Source organism: Cryptomeria japonica, chromosome 1 (genome assembly GCF_030272615.1).
Source record: "Cryptomeria japonica chromosome 1, Sugi_1.0, whole genome shotgun sequence".
Lineage (NCBI taxonomy): Eukaryota > Viridiplantae > Streptophyta > Pinopsida > Cupressales > Cupressaceae > Cryptomeria > Cryptomeria japonica.
This window is the reverse complement of record NC_081405.1, coordinates 16,185,616-16,202,289: the sequence shown is the minus strand read 5'-3', so window position 1 is coordinate 16,202,289 and position 16,674 is coordinate 16,185,616. Positions and strand designations below refer to the sequence as shown.

The window sequence follows — 16,674 nt, the reverse complement described above, 5'->3', positions numbered from 1 at the left end:
TATTCACACGACTTAAGTTTACTTAGATCCTAATTGTTTAGAAAACATCTTACCATATCTTATCTTTATGATGTGACTTTATTTAATTCTAATTGCCTAGGTCATTTAATAAATGACACTTCAGTTGTCTCATTACATAGGATTAAGACACATGTCATAAGCTTGTCTAATCTATCCCTCAACCTTGTCTTTATAAGCAAGGCCATCTCATTGTATATTTCATATTCAACCCATCAATCAATCTTGCATAATGAAGCAAGCTATTCTTGCCATTTTCTTTCTTGTGGAAGATATTTTGGTCTAGCAGCTGATCTTGGGGGTGTTGAGGAGTCACCATGACTCCTATAAAATCTGCTTGTCTTCTACTTTATGTGCAAGGGAAAAAAATTATGTTTTAGCCAATTAACCTCATGTTTGAATGGAGATTACTCGACTTATTACCATCTTTTAGGCTTAGGCATTGATTCCTTACAACTTTACCACAATTTGTGTGGTGTTTGGTGGGGTTTTATGTGGCAACGTCACTAAAAGCACCTATCTTAAGCCTTTTACTCACTTTGAATGCTTGCATGCACGTATATTATGTCCTTGCCACTTTTTAGGTCTTCCGCAGAACTTTTACAAGGTTCGGCCAACCAAAATGTGCATCCCATTTCACTTGAATTATTTCTCACAGACCTTGGGACAGCTTTATAAGCTATTTGCCATGTCTTGTGTCCTAGTGGAGTTCATTCCTGCCTTGACCACCGAAATTGTGAACCAACAACAAAATATGTGGCAAAGCCAATTTTCACTACACTTGGCAGAAATTATCACTGGTTGAACCATTGGAGGTGTGTTAGTGAAGTTCACTTACGCATTTGCTACTTCTGCTCAGGCCTTCAGGCCTTCATGCCTGAGTCATTTCATGCTTCTTCCTCCTCCAATTTGTTCCATCATTCCTTGATCCTCAATAGTTACTTGATATTTCATCATCACTTACTCCTTAAGCTTGAGGCGATCATCTTTGCCCTGTAATACTTGTTAGTTTTAGTATAAAATCCTAACATGATGGCCTTATAACCTGAGCAAGGAAACCATAATTGATTATATTAACACACAAATGACAAGCAACTAACAACAATTCTGACCAAACGAAGCAAGAAAGTTGATTTCATATGGGTGCCAATAAAACCTCTTTTAACACAAGAAAACCCTGAAATGAGTTTGCAAAGAACAGATGAATAGAAAATAAAATCATAATGTGCAGGAAAGCCAATCTTCAACTAAAGGTTCATTCAAGTAATCAAGGGTGAAAACCTCCGACCAATTAATAATAGAAATATTCACTTATGATCATGTGTTAGGTATCTGATGTCAATCTTTCCACAAGGATAAAATGAGCAAAAGTATGATTACACATATAAGAGAATATCAGCACTTAATGTTAGCAATGATAAGAAAATTACTTGTATGCAACTGTAGGAGCCACAGCAACAACGATCATGATATACAAAACTAGGTCGTACACTGGAATGTCTGCCCATGTGCATAAAAGTAATATTCAAAAAAGATTATATCACAAAAACAGCATCAATCTTTTCAGAAAAGAAACTAATATTCCCGCCTCCCTCTTCACAAACCAAAAGACTGACCAACTTAGAATGAATCATAAGCAACAGCTTTGGACCCTTGGTGTCATATGCTTGGTCAAGAATAATATTTTTTTAACTTATTGAACTGACCCATAACTTCCATACAACTTTGATGAAATCGATACCATACCTGGAATAAAAGGTACCCAGTCCAGAACCCCAATCGCTTGTCTAAAATCCTGAGCCCACCATTCAGAACCTAAGCATAAATAATCCAATTATACTGAAATCAGCATCGATATCCTTTAATATGCACACACATGCATATTATCTAACAGAAAAGGTGTTCCAGGAATTCTTGCATTCTAGCAGATATAAGAAAAGTGAGAGCAGTAGATAATGAAAGTAATAAAAGAATTCTCGGACAAGTCAAATTGGCAAATAAATCAGTGAATGCAAACAGGAAAAATATGGATATATATAATTACTCAAAGAACTAAATCTAATCAATAAGATTCATAGACAACACTTGACTGAGTGATTTACAAACCATGCATAATAGTACAAAACCATAAAGAAAACATATGGTAATATGTGAGATATAGACAAAAGAAAACTAGCAACGGTCTTGTGTGCATTGTGTTCTACTATGCACACAACCTGGCTCAAGCATGACAGGGCACATTTCAAGTTGACGATAACCAGCACTCTAAATTCCATGAGATGCAATGACAAAATTTTAACATACATGCTAAGTTGGCAGTTCAGGTTCAGGTTTAGGTGCAGTCATTCGCTGATTTTTCTTTTGCCCAGGTTCAGTACAGTTAGCTATGGATGTACAAAAGATATATATAATCTATGTTACCAGTTCACCCATGGAAATTGTGCTTATTATTTCCTTTGCTGGTGGAACAAAAACTTTATTCATGGATAATGGGTTTTGTTGAAATGACTGTTGAGATGTTGCATTGCCTGCAAAATTTTACTATAGCAGACAAGGTAGGTAGCAAAAGCAGGTGTCCATACGATTATTTTTTCTTTACTTGTTAGCAGAGTCTGGATCTTTAAATTTAGATTTTACCTTGTACCTTCAGAACTTTTGTCTATTTTCTTCTTCCTATTTAATGTGTCTTTTTGCTGAGGGACTGAGGCTCTGGGAAATGAGGAATAGTTTATTGTTAAATTTATGACAACTCTGACCTAATCTTAATATTAAGAACGATTTGACCCAAGCCAAATAAATGAACAATAATTTAAAATGTCTATGGTTTTTCTAATGTCAATATTTAATAGTTTAAATAATTTATTTAAATATATAATTATTAATATCAAGGTTGCACGGGTACGGGGGAACTTGGAGACTTTGGAAACTGGTGCTGGTACTGGTATGGCTATCTTTCAAAATAGGAGACTTTGGAAACTGGTGCTGGTACTTGGAGACGCCTGTTTCTTTTAAATATAATTTAATAATTTATGGAAATTCTGAAAATATAATGACATTGAACATTAAATATAATATAATAATTTAGTAATGGCTGCTGCAACGTTTTAAGAAATCCTTGTGACCTGCATTTGTTTTGAGCATTGTTTTTTTTTTCGTTTGTACTACATTTTGATTATTTTGTTGCCCGTGTTTTTTTTTTTTAACATTTTAAGGTTTCCTTTTTTTTTGTTTGGCTTGGAGACGGTGGGAGACGGGCGGATACGTTAGCGGGAAGTCTCCTCTCTATGGAGACGTTTCCAACCAAGTTTCCGGTGCGGGATACGCATCCGAGTCTCCGGTACTAGTACCCAGGCGGCTGGGTACGAGTATCCATGCAACCTTGATTAATATATTTAAATATATTAATATGAATATGAATATTGAATATTAATACAAGTTATAATTATACTCATTGTTGGAGTAATTGGGGCACTTTATCTAATTATTAATTAATTAGGTACTTCAATTACTTTATTCATTATGATTGTGACACTTGGCTCTAGCTAATTCAATCTTGCATTAGGGTTTTGCATCTTGCATTCCATTCATCTTTTATAAGGTTTCATTCATTCATTGTAACATATTCTTTTGTGCAATCAATACAAATTCTCAAGTTGTTACGCGTATTGTTCTCTCTTGATCTCTTTTGTGTGACAGGTTTTGCTTCTAGATGGTTCTTGGCTCCTATGGTGGTATCATCAACTTCTACAAGGTATCAAAACATATTTGTTAAGTTCTTGTCCATATTCATGACGGATCCAGCCTTGACTAATTTTTCTATGCACATTGGACTCAAAAGGAGGTTGCCATCGCATTTGCAACGTCCCAAAACCTATAGTTGGGTTGTCATGTTGTCAAAATCCGAACAATTGAAATTTTGGGTCAATTTGGCTTAGGGCACACAAATTTAGGCAAAATCTAGGGGTCACCAAAAAAATTTGGTACTTTATTTAGGTCAAAATCAACCTCACCATCATGTTCAAAAGGCCCAAGAAACCTATAAACACCTGTCAAATCATCAAAATCCAAGTTGAAAATAATTTGGTCGTGCCAAAAAAAGTTTATGGGTTTGAATCTAAGTTGCCGGTTCGGGTTCGAAGAAGCGGTATTCCGGTACGACAAAATTTTGAAAAGGGGTTTGGGTTCTTTAGTACAAAAACAGTAGATTATATGTATGCAACCTATAAGCATGAATTAAGATTAGCATGCCACATAGCATCATATAAACAACAAAACCAACATAATCTTGTAATCATACCATAATATCAAGATCATACCATAATAGCATCATATACATCAAGTTTAATATCAAAATGACAATATTCAAGTATCAGTGTTTCAACTTTCAACAATTTAAAGTTAAATCATCAAATGGATTCTCTAATTCATCATCCTCATTCTCCTCCTCCTCATCCTCCTCATCATTGACATCGACATTAGATGAACCAAAGCCAATGCCAATGTCACTTGCACTATAAGTTTGCTCGTCATCTATGTCATTTGATGAGGAGAAATGAGCTAAGTTTATATTTTAAAACTCACTTTTAGGGTTTCATTTTAATTTTTTACTAAAACAATGCGAGACACGCAATGGATTTCAAAGAATTGATTGAATATCAGAATGAGCAAGACGTTCATAAATAATACAAGGATATTTACAAGAATAGCAAGTTTCTAATAAGAAACTGCTGAGAAGATCGAAGATGATCTAACCAAAATAGAATATACACTATTGAGCATTAATACTAAAATTAACATTATTTTAATATTCTATTACCCTCCCTTAATGCTCAATCTATTAACTACACCTATAGACCCCCTGAATTTTACAAATTTATCAGGACCAAGGGGCTTGGTGAAGATGTCTGCTGGCTGCTCCGAGGTAGGAACATACAGCAACTGAATGGATCCGTCTTCAACCAGCTGTCAAATATAGTGACAATGAGTTTCCACATGCTTGGTTCTTTCATGGAAGACTGGATTCTTGGCGAGTTTGAGCACTCCCTGATTATCACAGAACAAGGGAGTAGGACCTGCCTGGGAGACATGCATATCCGCAAGCATTCGTCAAAGCCAAACCGCCTCACAAGATGCCTTAGCTGCTCCCCGATCCTCTGCTTCTGTCGAGGAGAGAGCCACTGCCTGCTGCTTCTTACTAGTCCATGTGATAGCACCAGATCCCAAACTAAACACATACCTTGCTGTAGACTTACGGTCATCAACCGAACTTGCCCAGTCAGAATCTGTGTAACCACTAAGTATAGGATCAGAACTCCGAGTGTACTGAAGTCGAGTGCCACTCACATAACGCAGCACACGCTTCGCTGCTATCCAATGATCAGCCTTGGGAGCTGTCATGAAGCGTGAAATGTAGCTCACTGCAAAACTGATGTCAGGTCTAGTGGCAGTAAGATAGATGAGGCTGCCCACTAGTTGCCTGAACAGAGATTCATCCACAATTGGTGAGGATGACTGAGCTGAAAGTTTGAGACCGGTTCCATAGGAGTAGAGGCAGGTTTGTAATCCTGCATTCTGAACCTGTCCACAAGACTTCTGGCATACTTGGACTGAGAGAGAAAGATATTGTGCTCAGTCTGCCAGACTTCAACTCCTAAGCAGTAATGTAGAAGTCCCAAATCTGTCATATCAAAGGTGCGGCACAAATCCTGTTTGATCCCAGTGATCAAATGTGCTGAACTGCCAGTAATGATTAAGTCATCCACATAGACAACTACAAACAGAATATCATTACTAGAATGCTTGATATACAAGTTTGCATCAGATGGACTCCGCTGAAAACCATGATCTGTCAGGTACTTATCAATTTTCATGTACCAAGCCCGAGGAGCTTGTTTCAGACCATAGAGTGCTTTGACTAGTCTACAGACCTTCTGTTCTTGACCAGCAACCTTGAATCCTAGGGGTTGCGTCATGTAGACTTCTTCCTGTAAGTCACCATTCAAAAAAGCACTCTTGACGTCCATCTGATGGACTTTCCAACTGAACTGGGCTGCCAAGGCAAGAACGAGCCGTATGGTACTCATTTTGGCTGTAGGAGCAAAAGTCTCCTCATAGTCAATGCCTTCTTTCTGTGAGAACCCACAAGCAACAAGGCGAGCCTTATACTTGTCTAAGGTTCCATCAGCTTTGTATTTTACTTTGTACACCCATTTGCAGCTAATGGGTTTCTTCCCTGAAGGAAGATCAGAAAGGGCCCAAGTGTGATTCTTCTGAAGACTCTGGAACTCAGCTTCCATAGCCTGTTCCCACTCAGGTATACCTTTAGCCTCTGAATATGTCTGAGGCTCAAAAACACTATGTATGTTAGCCATGAGAGCAAAATTGACTATATGCTGTTGTTTGCTCTTATTACGGGAGGTTCTACCCTCAATGAGCTCAGTATCCCTGAGATCACCAATGGTCTTGGCCCACCATTTAGGCCGGAGAGTAGAAGTGCGAACATCTGGAGGAGCTGGAAGAGGCTCAGAATCAAGAACAGGAGCAGCAAGAGGAGGATTATTCTCCGGAGGGAACTCAGGTAGTGCATCATCGAAAATAGATTCTGCATCATCCCTCGCATCAGGCGAACCTAATGGAAGAAGAACACTGTGAGGCTGATCCTCAGAACTCTGCTCAGAAGAAGGGGACTGAAAGAATCCTCTGTCTTCATCAAATACAACATCACGACTGAAGATAAGACGTTCAGTGTCTATATCTATCAATCTGTAGGCCTTATGGTGATCACTGTATCCTGTCATCATGAGTTTCTGACTTTTGGAATCCAACTTGGAGCGCTTAGCATCTGGAATCCAAACATAGGCAACAAAGCCAAAAACCTTCAGGTGGCTGATCTGAGGCTTCCGACCAGACCAAACCTCTTCTGGAGTCTTCCCCTTAACAGCCTGAGTAGGAGAACGGTTAATAAGGTAGACAGCAATAAACACTGCTTCAGCCCAATACTTATTCGGAACACTCCTGTGTTGTAACATAGAGCGAGCCATCTCAACAACCGTACGATTGCGACGCTCGACAACACTGTTTTGCTGAGGAGTGTAGGGTGTAGTCAACTGGCGTTTGATGCCATGGGTATCACAGAAGTTGGAGAATGCAGAAGAACAAAATTCCCCCCCGTTATCTGTCCTAAGAGTAATAATACTATGTCCAGCCTCTTTTTCAACAAAGGACTTAAACTTCTGAAAGATACTAAATACATCTGATTTATGTTTAAGAAAGTACACCCACATCTTTCTACTAAAATCATCTACAATAAGCAAAAAGTATTTGCAACCAGTAACAGAAGATGTATTCATAGGACCACAAATATCAGCATGAAGTAATTGAAGTACCTTAGATGCGCGCCAAGACTTTCCATGTGTGAATGAAGTCCGATGCTGTTTGCCAGCTTGACAGGCGCCACATACTCCAAGATGCTGAGTCTGAATATCAGGTAACCCTGAAACAAGTCCCTCCCGAGACAGCTGAGAGAGATACTGAATGTTGAGATGTCCATATCTCTAATGCCACAAAGTGCTGAGAGGAGAAACACGAGCTGCCAGAGCCACTTCCGGAGAATCACCAGTGTCAAGAAGCCTATATAGGCCATGATCCTCTAGACCAACAGCAACAGTAAGACGAGTCTCCCGATCAATGATGGAACACTTGTGAGCACTGAACACCACATCTAGTTGAGGAGAATTCCTCATAATCTGGCTGACAGAGAGCAGATTAAGTTCCATTCCAGGAACATAGTACACATTCAGAAAAATGAGAGTCCTGCCACCAGACTGTATCTGAACAGTGCCTTTGCCAACAACTGTATACTCCTCACCTCCGCCAAATACAACGGAATCACTGAAAGGTGAGAAGTCTGTAAACCAGTCACGCCGATGAGAAAAGTGACGTGATGCACCAGAGTTGATGTACCAAGCAGAAGACCTGGCATGATCTGAAGACCTCTTAGCCATAAAGGCATAAAAGGCAGACTCCTTCTGCTCGAAATGTTCAACAACATGCGCCTTCTGGTGTGACCCTCCCTACTTCTTTTGTTCAGAAGCGAGCCTCTGACGGCAATCTTTCTTCAGATGGCCGTACTTGTGACAGTAATTGCACTGCACATTCTTCTTCTTAGCTCCATCTTGTGTCTGAGAAGAGCCTTTCTGCTGAGAAGACTGAGAGGACTGAAATTTGCCTTTATCCTTGTGAAAGGATTGGGCTGTGAAGGCATTTTCCGAAGAGGCTGATGTAGTACCACTACCAAACTGCTGTTTCCAGCGATCCTGCTGTAGAAGTTTGGTGCACAATTCTGAAAACTTCAGATCAACATTAGTGGAAGTAATATTGAGGGTCTCAATGAAGTGTTCATACGATTTCGGAAGACTTTTCAGAGTGATTACTACCATGTCTTCTTCCTCCATAGTCCGACCAATAGCTTCGAGCTGATCTCGAATGTCCTTAATCCTCGTGAGGTGTTCCTGTAAGGACATACGTTCGTCCATCATAATGGAGAACAGTTGATTCTTTAGGAAGAATGCTCGGCTCTTGTCGGATGTCTCATGCAATTCCTTTAGATGCTTCCAGATGTCGAAAGTTGTCTTGCCGAAAGGAATCTGCGGCAACTGATCATCAGTCACTGAGAGTTTGAGAAGCATAACTACCTCCCGATTGCGTTCATCAAACTTATCTTGATCTGCACTAGGTGTACCAGGACTGAGCTCTTTTCCCAACACAAGTTGGTTAAGACGCCTATATTCAAAAATGGTCAACATACGCTATTTCCAGATGTTGTAATTGTGACCATTAAAGCGTTGACTGCCTTCTAACATCAGATTGGTGAGAGAAGCCATGTGCACGTTTCCCAAGAAAAAATGTCCGGCTGACCCAGAAAAATCCAAAGACAACCCACAAGTTTGTGCGACAAACCCAAAAGGAATCTGCTGTCAGAATCTGAATCCGCGGGCTCGAAAATCGAGGCACGAAAATCGAGGCACCCAGAAAAAACGGACAACTACCCAAATTGGTGTTCGAAAAACCCACCAAGAATCTGCAAGAAAAATTGATTTTCGATAAAAACTGAAAGGTTAACACCTTAATCGAAAAATTTCAAGGTCGTGGAAGCCATGAAACGCCCAAAAAATCTGCAGACCGAAAAAAATTTGGCACGGGGAAGAAGATACAGTCGCGCCACCAGTAAAGATGGCCTCACGCGGTTTGTTTTAACCCACAGAAACCAGCCCAGAGCACGCACATGGCCGCGGACACCGTCGGAGACAGGGCCGCGATCGCTGAGGGTAGAGGTCGCGACGCCGAGGGAATGATGCAGGTCGCGGAACAATGCAGGAGGTTGCAGACGAAACGACGGGAGACGACGACCCTGCAGGTCACACGAACACAGGTTGCGACAAAACGCGATGACCCTACAAGTCGAGAACACAGGTCACGGGAAAAGAAAAAAAAAACGCGATGATACAACCCCAGAAGCTAGGCAAAAACCTTGATGAATTTTTTCCAGAAAATAATTTCGAAAATTTCCACTAATTGGAAATTAGGATTAAAAAAATTTCGAAAAAATTTCTCCTATAGCTCTGATACCATAAAACAATGCGAGACACGCAATGGATTTCAAAGAATTGATTGAATATCAGAATGAGCAAGACGCTCATAAATAATACAAGGATATTTACAAGAATAGCAAGTTTCTAATAAGAAATTGCTGAGAAGATCAAAGACGATCTAACCAAAATAGAATATACACTATTGAGCATTAATACTAAAATTAACATTATTTTAATATTCTATTATTTACGTGGCAAATTTGAAAAAAAAAATTGCAAAAAACTTGACTTTTGGGCCGTCAAACGCTTGAGTTTGATCTTGGTCCGCATGGGTTCGACCTAGTCCGAACCAGGCCTGTGAATCACGAACCCTATCCGAGCCACAGGTGGACCAAACCAGGATTGGACTGAACCGGTACCAAGAGCCTAGGGGGCAAACCATGCAACTTAGGTTTAAATTCTCATACGAAAATCCATACGGTCTGTACCGTACCGCAACGCTCAGAGAAAAATTTCGATCTTCATTCAAAAAAAGTTCCTATCAATTGTTGTGCATGCATAGTGATAGCTAACATAATCATCCCATCAACAATGAGTTGACAACATCTCAAAATATTCCACCGAATATTCTATTTGACAGAGATTCTTGCAAGACAGAATATTCTATCATTTTTTAATATTTCGACAAGTCAGTTTTTTTCTAACAAGGTGATTAATTTTGACAACCTCAAATGAATATTTTATCGTAGACATCAACATTGTACGAACACCTAGCATGCAGCTCTTCCAGGCTCCAAACCCTATTAGAATAATATTTCATATTGTTTAATGGTCAAATATATTGTAATTAGATGTCTCCAGTTCTAGGTAGTTAAAAGTAGGTGTCTTCATTTATATCTACAGTATTATATTATTTCTATTTATTGTAATCTTTCCTTCAGTAATAGATAAGATATTTTACCAGTCAATCTCTGATTTTCATATGGTATCAAAGAAAGTTCGTTCTGGGCGCGAATATTTTTTATAAAAAAAAAATTCGTGAGCTGGTTTGATTAAAACAAATTGAGGGTTTTGTTTAAACTCCCAATGCTAGTCGTGGGCCAAATGTTCGCGCGATTGTGGTCGTGATCTATGCTAACCTTTTGCTTGACCACGCGACTTCAATTCAGCCTCCCACGATTCTTTGGCATCGCGTCTATTTCAAGGTTGTGCAGATTATTTTCACGCTTGTATTCTAACAGATCCGTGGTGCGATTTTGACGAGTGACTTCAAATTTATTAAAACCTTCTCTCGTGACCTTCGTCTTTCAACAAAGGCATCTTTCTCGTCACAATTTTTCACGATCTGGTTTACTGCAACAAGGGCTTCTTTGCCGCATGCGACTCTGTTTATTTTTTCGCGACTTTCTGCAAAATCGTGGCTCCCAGTATTCTTGCGCGCGCGATTTTGGCGACGCCTGCTAATTCCACGACCCGTGTTTATCTCTATGTAGCGATACTGTAAAAGCGCAGATTTGTTTTGGCACCCACCATTTTTCGTCAGCCTGTGATCTGGACCCGTGTTTATTTGTTCAACCTGCAACATATTTTGTCACCTAGGGTTTATTCGAACCCTCAATCATTTTCTTTTCCGCGTCTGTGTTATTTTTTTGCTTTTGTTGCCTGGGGTTTTTTTATCCTCAATGTATTTTTTTTGGCGGCCAGTGATAACTTTCTAGGTTTCAGGTTTCAAGTTTACAAATTTTCGATGACCTAGGGTTTATGCACATTTGCCTAAGATTTTGACCCTTTGTTCCAAGGCAAAAAAAAATTTCAATTACAAATTCTTGGTGGGTTTTTCGCAATCTCTTTTGGGTCTTACAAAAAATTTATGCCTCGAAAACCGTGCTAGAGTTTCGATTTCTACCTTAGAATTTGACTTGCAAAATTTTTTTAACCCTCTGTTTTCATCTGTTGGTTTTCGTGCATTGGAATTTGTGCCTTCACCAGTTCGACCTCGGGGTACGTGATGGCATCTCTAACAAACATTATACTCAAAAGTTGACAGAAATTCAACGATCGCAACTACAACACCTGAAAGCAACGCATGTTGACAATTTTTGAGTATCGATGTCTTGATGCAGTTGTTCAAGGCACGTCTCAACATCCAACCACAACCGGAAAAGATAAAGAGAAATGGGATGAGCACAACCGGGAAGCAGTCATGCTCATTAAACTCTCTGTCACTGATGAGCAACTACCTCAGGTACTGTCCCGAAAAACTGCGAAGGACATACGGGATCATTTGAAGAGTCTTCATGAAACCTCTGACAAGAGCAGAGCATTCTTTCTAAAGAACACGCTCTTTTGGATTATGATGGACGAGAGGACACCTTTGCAAGATCACTTGACAAAGATCAAGGACATCCATGATCAACTTGAGGTGATTGGTCACAAAAGGGAAGAAGAGGACATGGTCGTCATCACTCTGAAGAGTTTGCCAAAATCTTATGAGCATTTCATTGAAATGCTGAATACCACTTCCACTGAAGTCGATTTGAAGTTTCTTGATCTTTGTAACAAGCTTTTATAGCAAGATCGGTGATGACAGCAATTTGAAAGTCGTACCAGTTCCACCTCCACCGAGCAAGCGTTCTCTGCCAAATCTTCTGCTAAGAACAAAGGGAAGGCTCAATCATCTTAGCCGAAAGGCTCCGGTTCTTCTCAGAACAAGAAGAAGAAGAAGAACATTCAATGCAATTATTGTCATAAGTTTGGTCACATGAAGGCCAAGTGTCGAATTCGATTGGCTTCTGAACAAAAGAAGCAGGGAGGATCTCAATAAAAGGCAAATGTCGCAAAGCACTCTAAGCAGAAAGAATCTACATTCTATGCTTTAATGGCCAAGAGAACAATAGATCCAGTACACTCTTTTGCCTGGTATATCGATTCAAGGGCTTCGCGGAATTTTACTCATCGTCGGGATTGGTTCACAAAAATTGAACCAGTCTCCGATTCAGTAATCTTCGAAGGAGAAGAGTATACAGTTGCTAGTAAGCGCACTGTCCAGATTCACTCAAGAGGTAGAAGTTTAATTTTTCTTGATGTCTACTATGTTCCAAGCATGTAACATAATCTTCTCTCTGTCAACCAAATCATGAGGAATCCTCCTCAATTAGATGTTATCTTTAGTTCGTCCACATATACCATTGTTGATAGGGGGCACTCGAACTACAATCGCTATGGGACTTGAGGATCATGATTTGTATAGAATTGTTGATTCCGGGGATTCTCAAGAGCACGCTCTGGTTTCTAGGAGTACATCCATCAGAACACTTAGGCATCAACGTTATGGGCACTTAAACCTGCACTATCTCTCTTAGTTACTTGAGAGGGTTTGGTTATTGGTCTACCTGAGATCCAACCTCAAAATCATGGAGTATGTGGAGCCTGTCAAGCTAGGAAGCAGCATCGGACACCATACTCGGATGGTGATTCTTGGCGAGCCTCCAAGGTCCTTCAATTGGTTCACGTTGATGTATGTGGGCCAATGAACACTCCATCTATTACTGGGTCCAGGTACTTTTTATTATTTGTTGATGATTTAAAGTCGAAAAATGTGGGTGTATTTTCTCCAGAATAAATTAGATGTTTAGAATCAAGTTCTCAGATTGTCACTCTAAGGTCAAATAATTGGGGGGAGTTTTGTTCCAATGACTTCTCTACATTTTGTGCTACACATGGCATTAAACACCAACTCACCACACCATACACCCATCAGCAAAATGGTGTCGTTGAACGTAGGAATCGCACCATTATTGAAATGGCTCGTTCTATGATAGAGCATAGGAATGTTCCTAAGAAATACTAAGCTGAAGCAGTTTACACTACAATCTACCTCCTGAATCAATCACCTACACATGTCGTTAAGAAGATGACTCCTGAAGAAGCCTGGTCAAGACGCAAGCCTAAGGTGGGCCATTTGAAAGTCTTTGGTTCTACCGCTCATGTATGGATTCCAAATGCCAAGCGTGCTAAGCTGGAATCAAAGAGCCAAACACTTATGTTCACTGGTTACAGCGACAACCACAAAGCCTACAGGTTGATTGATGTGGAGACAAATCGTCTCATTTTCAGTCGTGATGTTGTGGTTGATGAGACTACTGGTCCATTTAGGCCTTCTACTACTCCTAGTCCGGCGACTTAGTCATGCGACTCCGTCTATGAAGACTTCTGATGTTGGTGTTTGTCTTCCTCTTGGTTCTCATTCTGACTCTAAAGCTAAGGAATCTACCGATCCAGCACCACCTGATTTTTCACAAGATTCGCATCCAGATGACTTTGTTTTGGAAACTCCAGGGGATATTGTTCCTCCAATGCCAGATGCTGGTAGTTCTCCCCTCAGGCCTAAATGGTGGGCCAAGACAATAGGAGATCTTCGTGATGATGAGCTTCTTGAAGATAGATCAGTTCGCTGAAAGAGAAAGCAGCAGAATACAGTCAACTTTGCACTTATAGCCAACATCCACAGTATCCATGAGCCCCAGACATATTCCCAGGCTAAAGGCATTCCTGAGTGGGAAAAGGCTATGGAGACAAAATACCATAGTCTTCTAAAGAATAACACTTGGGTCTTCTCTGATCTTCCTCCTAGGAAGAAACCTATCAGCTATAAATGGGTTTATAAAGTCAAGTATCATGCAGATGGTACTTTGGATAAGTACAAGGCCAGATAGGTTGCTCGGGGATTTACACAACGGGAGGGCATTGACTACGAGGAGACCTTTGCTCCTACTGCCAAGATGAGTACCATTCGTCTGCTTCTTGCCATTGCAGATCGGTTTGGATGGAAACTTCACCGAATGGATGTTAAGAGTGCATTCCTCAACGGTGAGTTGCAAGAAGAAGTTTATATGACTCAACCTCTTGGGTTCAAGGTTCCTGGTGAGAAACGTTAGGTTTGCAGATTGGTGAAAGCCCTCTATGGCCTGAAGCAAAATTGATCAGTATTTGGTTGAACATGGTTTTCAATGTAGTCCCTCTGCCACTAATCTGTATGTCAAACTCTCTGGTGATGATATCCTTTTTCTTGTTGTCTACGTGGATGACTTGATCATTACTGGCAATTCAACACATTTTATTACAGCCATCAAACAAGACTTGTGCCAAGCTTTTGACATGATAGATGTGGGGCTTCTCCATTATTGCTTGTCGAAGTGTGGCAAACTGATGACAGTATCTTTATTTCATAGTCCAAGTATGCCTGCAGTTTGCTTGATAAGTTTCAAATGCGGGATTGTAAACCTGCTTCCACACCTATGGAGAAAGGTTTGAAGTTATCAGCCAAGTCTGATTCACCTACAGTAGATGAAACCAAATTCAAACAACTAGTAAGCAGCCTCATCTATCTCACTACTACTAGACCTGACATTAGTTTTGCTGTCAGCTACATCTCTCGCTTCATGACAGCCCCAAAAGCTAATAATTGGATTGCAGAGAAGTGAGTGCTACGATATGTGAAAGGCACTTCAGACTATGGCATTTTGTATCGCAGGTGCAACGATCCAAAGCTGATTGGTTATACAAACTCAGATTGGGCAGGATCAGTGGATGACAGAAAATCCACTTTTGGGTATGTATTCAGTTTGGGTACAGGTGACGTCACTTGGAGCAGCAAGAAGCAACAGGTCATGGCTTTTTCCTCAATTGAAGTTGAATACCAAATAGTCAAGGCCGCATGTGAGGCAGTTTGGCTCCGAAGGATGCTTTCTAGCATGCAAATGTTGCAAGCAGGTCCTTCTTCCTTGTATATTGATAATCAAGGCGTGCTCAAACTAGCCAAAAATCTGGTCTTCCATGAACGTACCAAGCATGTTGAACTTCATTCTCACTACATCCGCAAGCTGGTAGAAGACGGATCAGTTCAATTGCAATATGTTCCGACAGCGGATCAAACTGTGGATATTCTCACCAAGTCTCTAAGCCCGGATAAGTTTGTAAAATTCAAGGGGCAACTTGGTGTTTTTGATAGATTGACCATTAAGGGAGGGTGTTAGAAAAATATTTCATATTGTTTAATGGTCAAATATATTGTAATTAGATGTCTATAGTTCTAGGTAGTTAGAAGTAGGTGTCTTCATTTATATCTACAGTATTATATTATTTCTATATATCGTAATCTTTCCTTCAGTAATAGATAAGATATTTTACCAGTGAATCATTGATTTCCACAAACCCTAATTGACCTAGGTGTGGTTTTTTGGCCTCAACTTGGGCATACGAACTCAAAATTGTGCAATCGCAATATCAATGGAAAGTTGGTTCCAACATTGATCCAGTGTTGTTGGTGGTTTTGTCAAATTCTGCTCCAATTTTCTATATCAAGCCTGCAAAGCCAGATCTTTAGTTTCATGCTTCTGGGGCCATAACTTGCACATCCAAACTTTGTTTTTTGCAAACCAAATATCGTTTAAAAATTGGTGGATTCCTCTATCTAGATCTCAAGTCCATTTTTGCAGAATATTCATCAGGGACTCAGAGATCTCAATCTTGTCTTTTTGAGTTCCTTTCATGGATAACTTGCAAGCATAATTAAAAATAATATTAAATAATTATAAAGTGACTTTAATTGAAGTCACTAATCAATAAGTGTGGGAAAGGACAATAACTCAAAATTAAGATTATAAAGGGGGACCTTGGGTTTATGGAAAAGATAAAATGATATACATTTTTCTTACATTAATATTGTTGAGAAGTTTCTCAAATTTACAAGTTGGGGATGGTGACTTGAAGGCACTATCTTTGGCAATGAAACTATCTATGCTATGTAGACTTGGAAAAGATAAAATGATATACATTTTTCTTACATTAATATTGCTAAGAGGTTTCTCAAATTTACAAGCTCAAGATGGTGACTTGAAGGCACTATCTTTGGCAATGAAACTATCTATCCCATGTAGACTTGGAAGGATCACTTAGATTCTTCAATTGAGCTTAAAATGGAGATTACAAAAAATAGTGGAGTCAAAGATTATCATATTACTATTCAACAACCTTATAAGATAACTATTGAAGAACTAATCAATCT

At 39.7% G+C, this 16,674-nt stretch overlaps 1 protein-coding gene across 1 annotated transcript in view; it reads right to left on the bottom strand.

The window, feature by feature from the left end:
- LOC131028201 (choline/ethanolaminephosphotransferase 1) overlaps positions 1-16,674 on the bottom strand; it is a 55,618-nt gene that overhangs the window by 11,655 nt on the left and 27,289 nt on the right. The window contains exons 10-11 of the mRNA XM_057958449.2: positions 1,765-1,833; positions 1,449-1,518 (exon numbers count right to left, since the gene is read on the bottom strand). Of these exons, the coding sequence (XP_057814432.1) occupies positions 1,449-1,518; positions 1,765-1,833 (139 nt within the window). The remainder of the gene's footprint in view (positions 1-1,448; positions 1,519-1,764; positions 1,834-16,674) is intronic.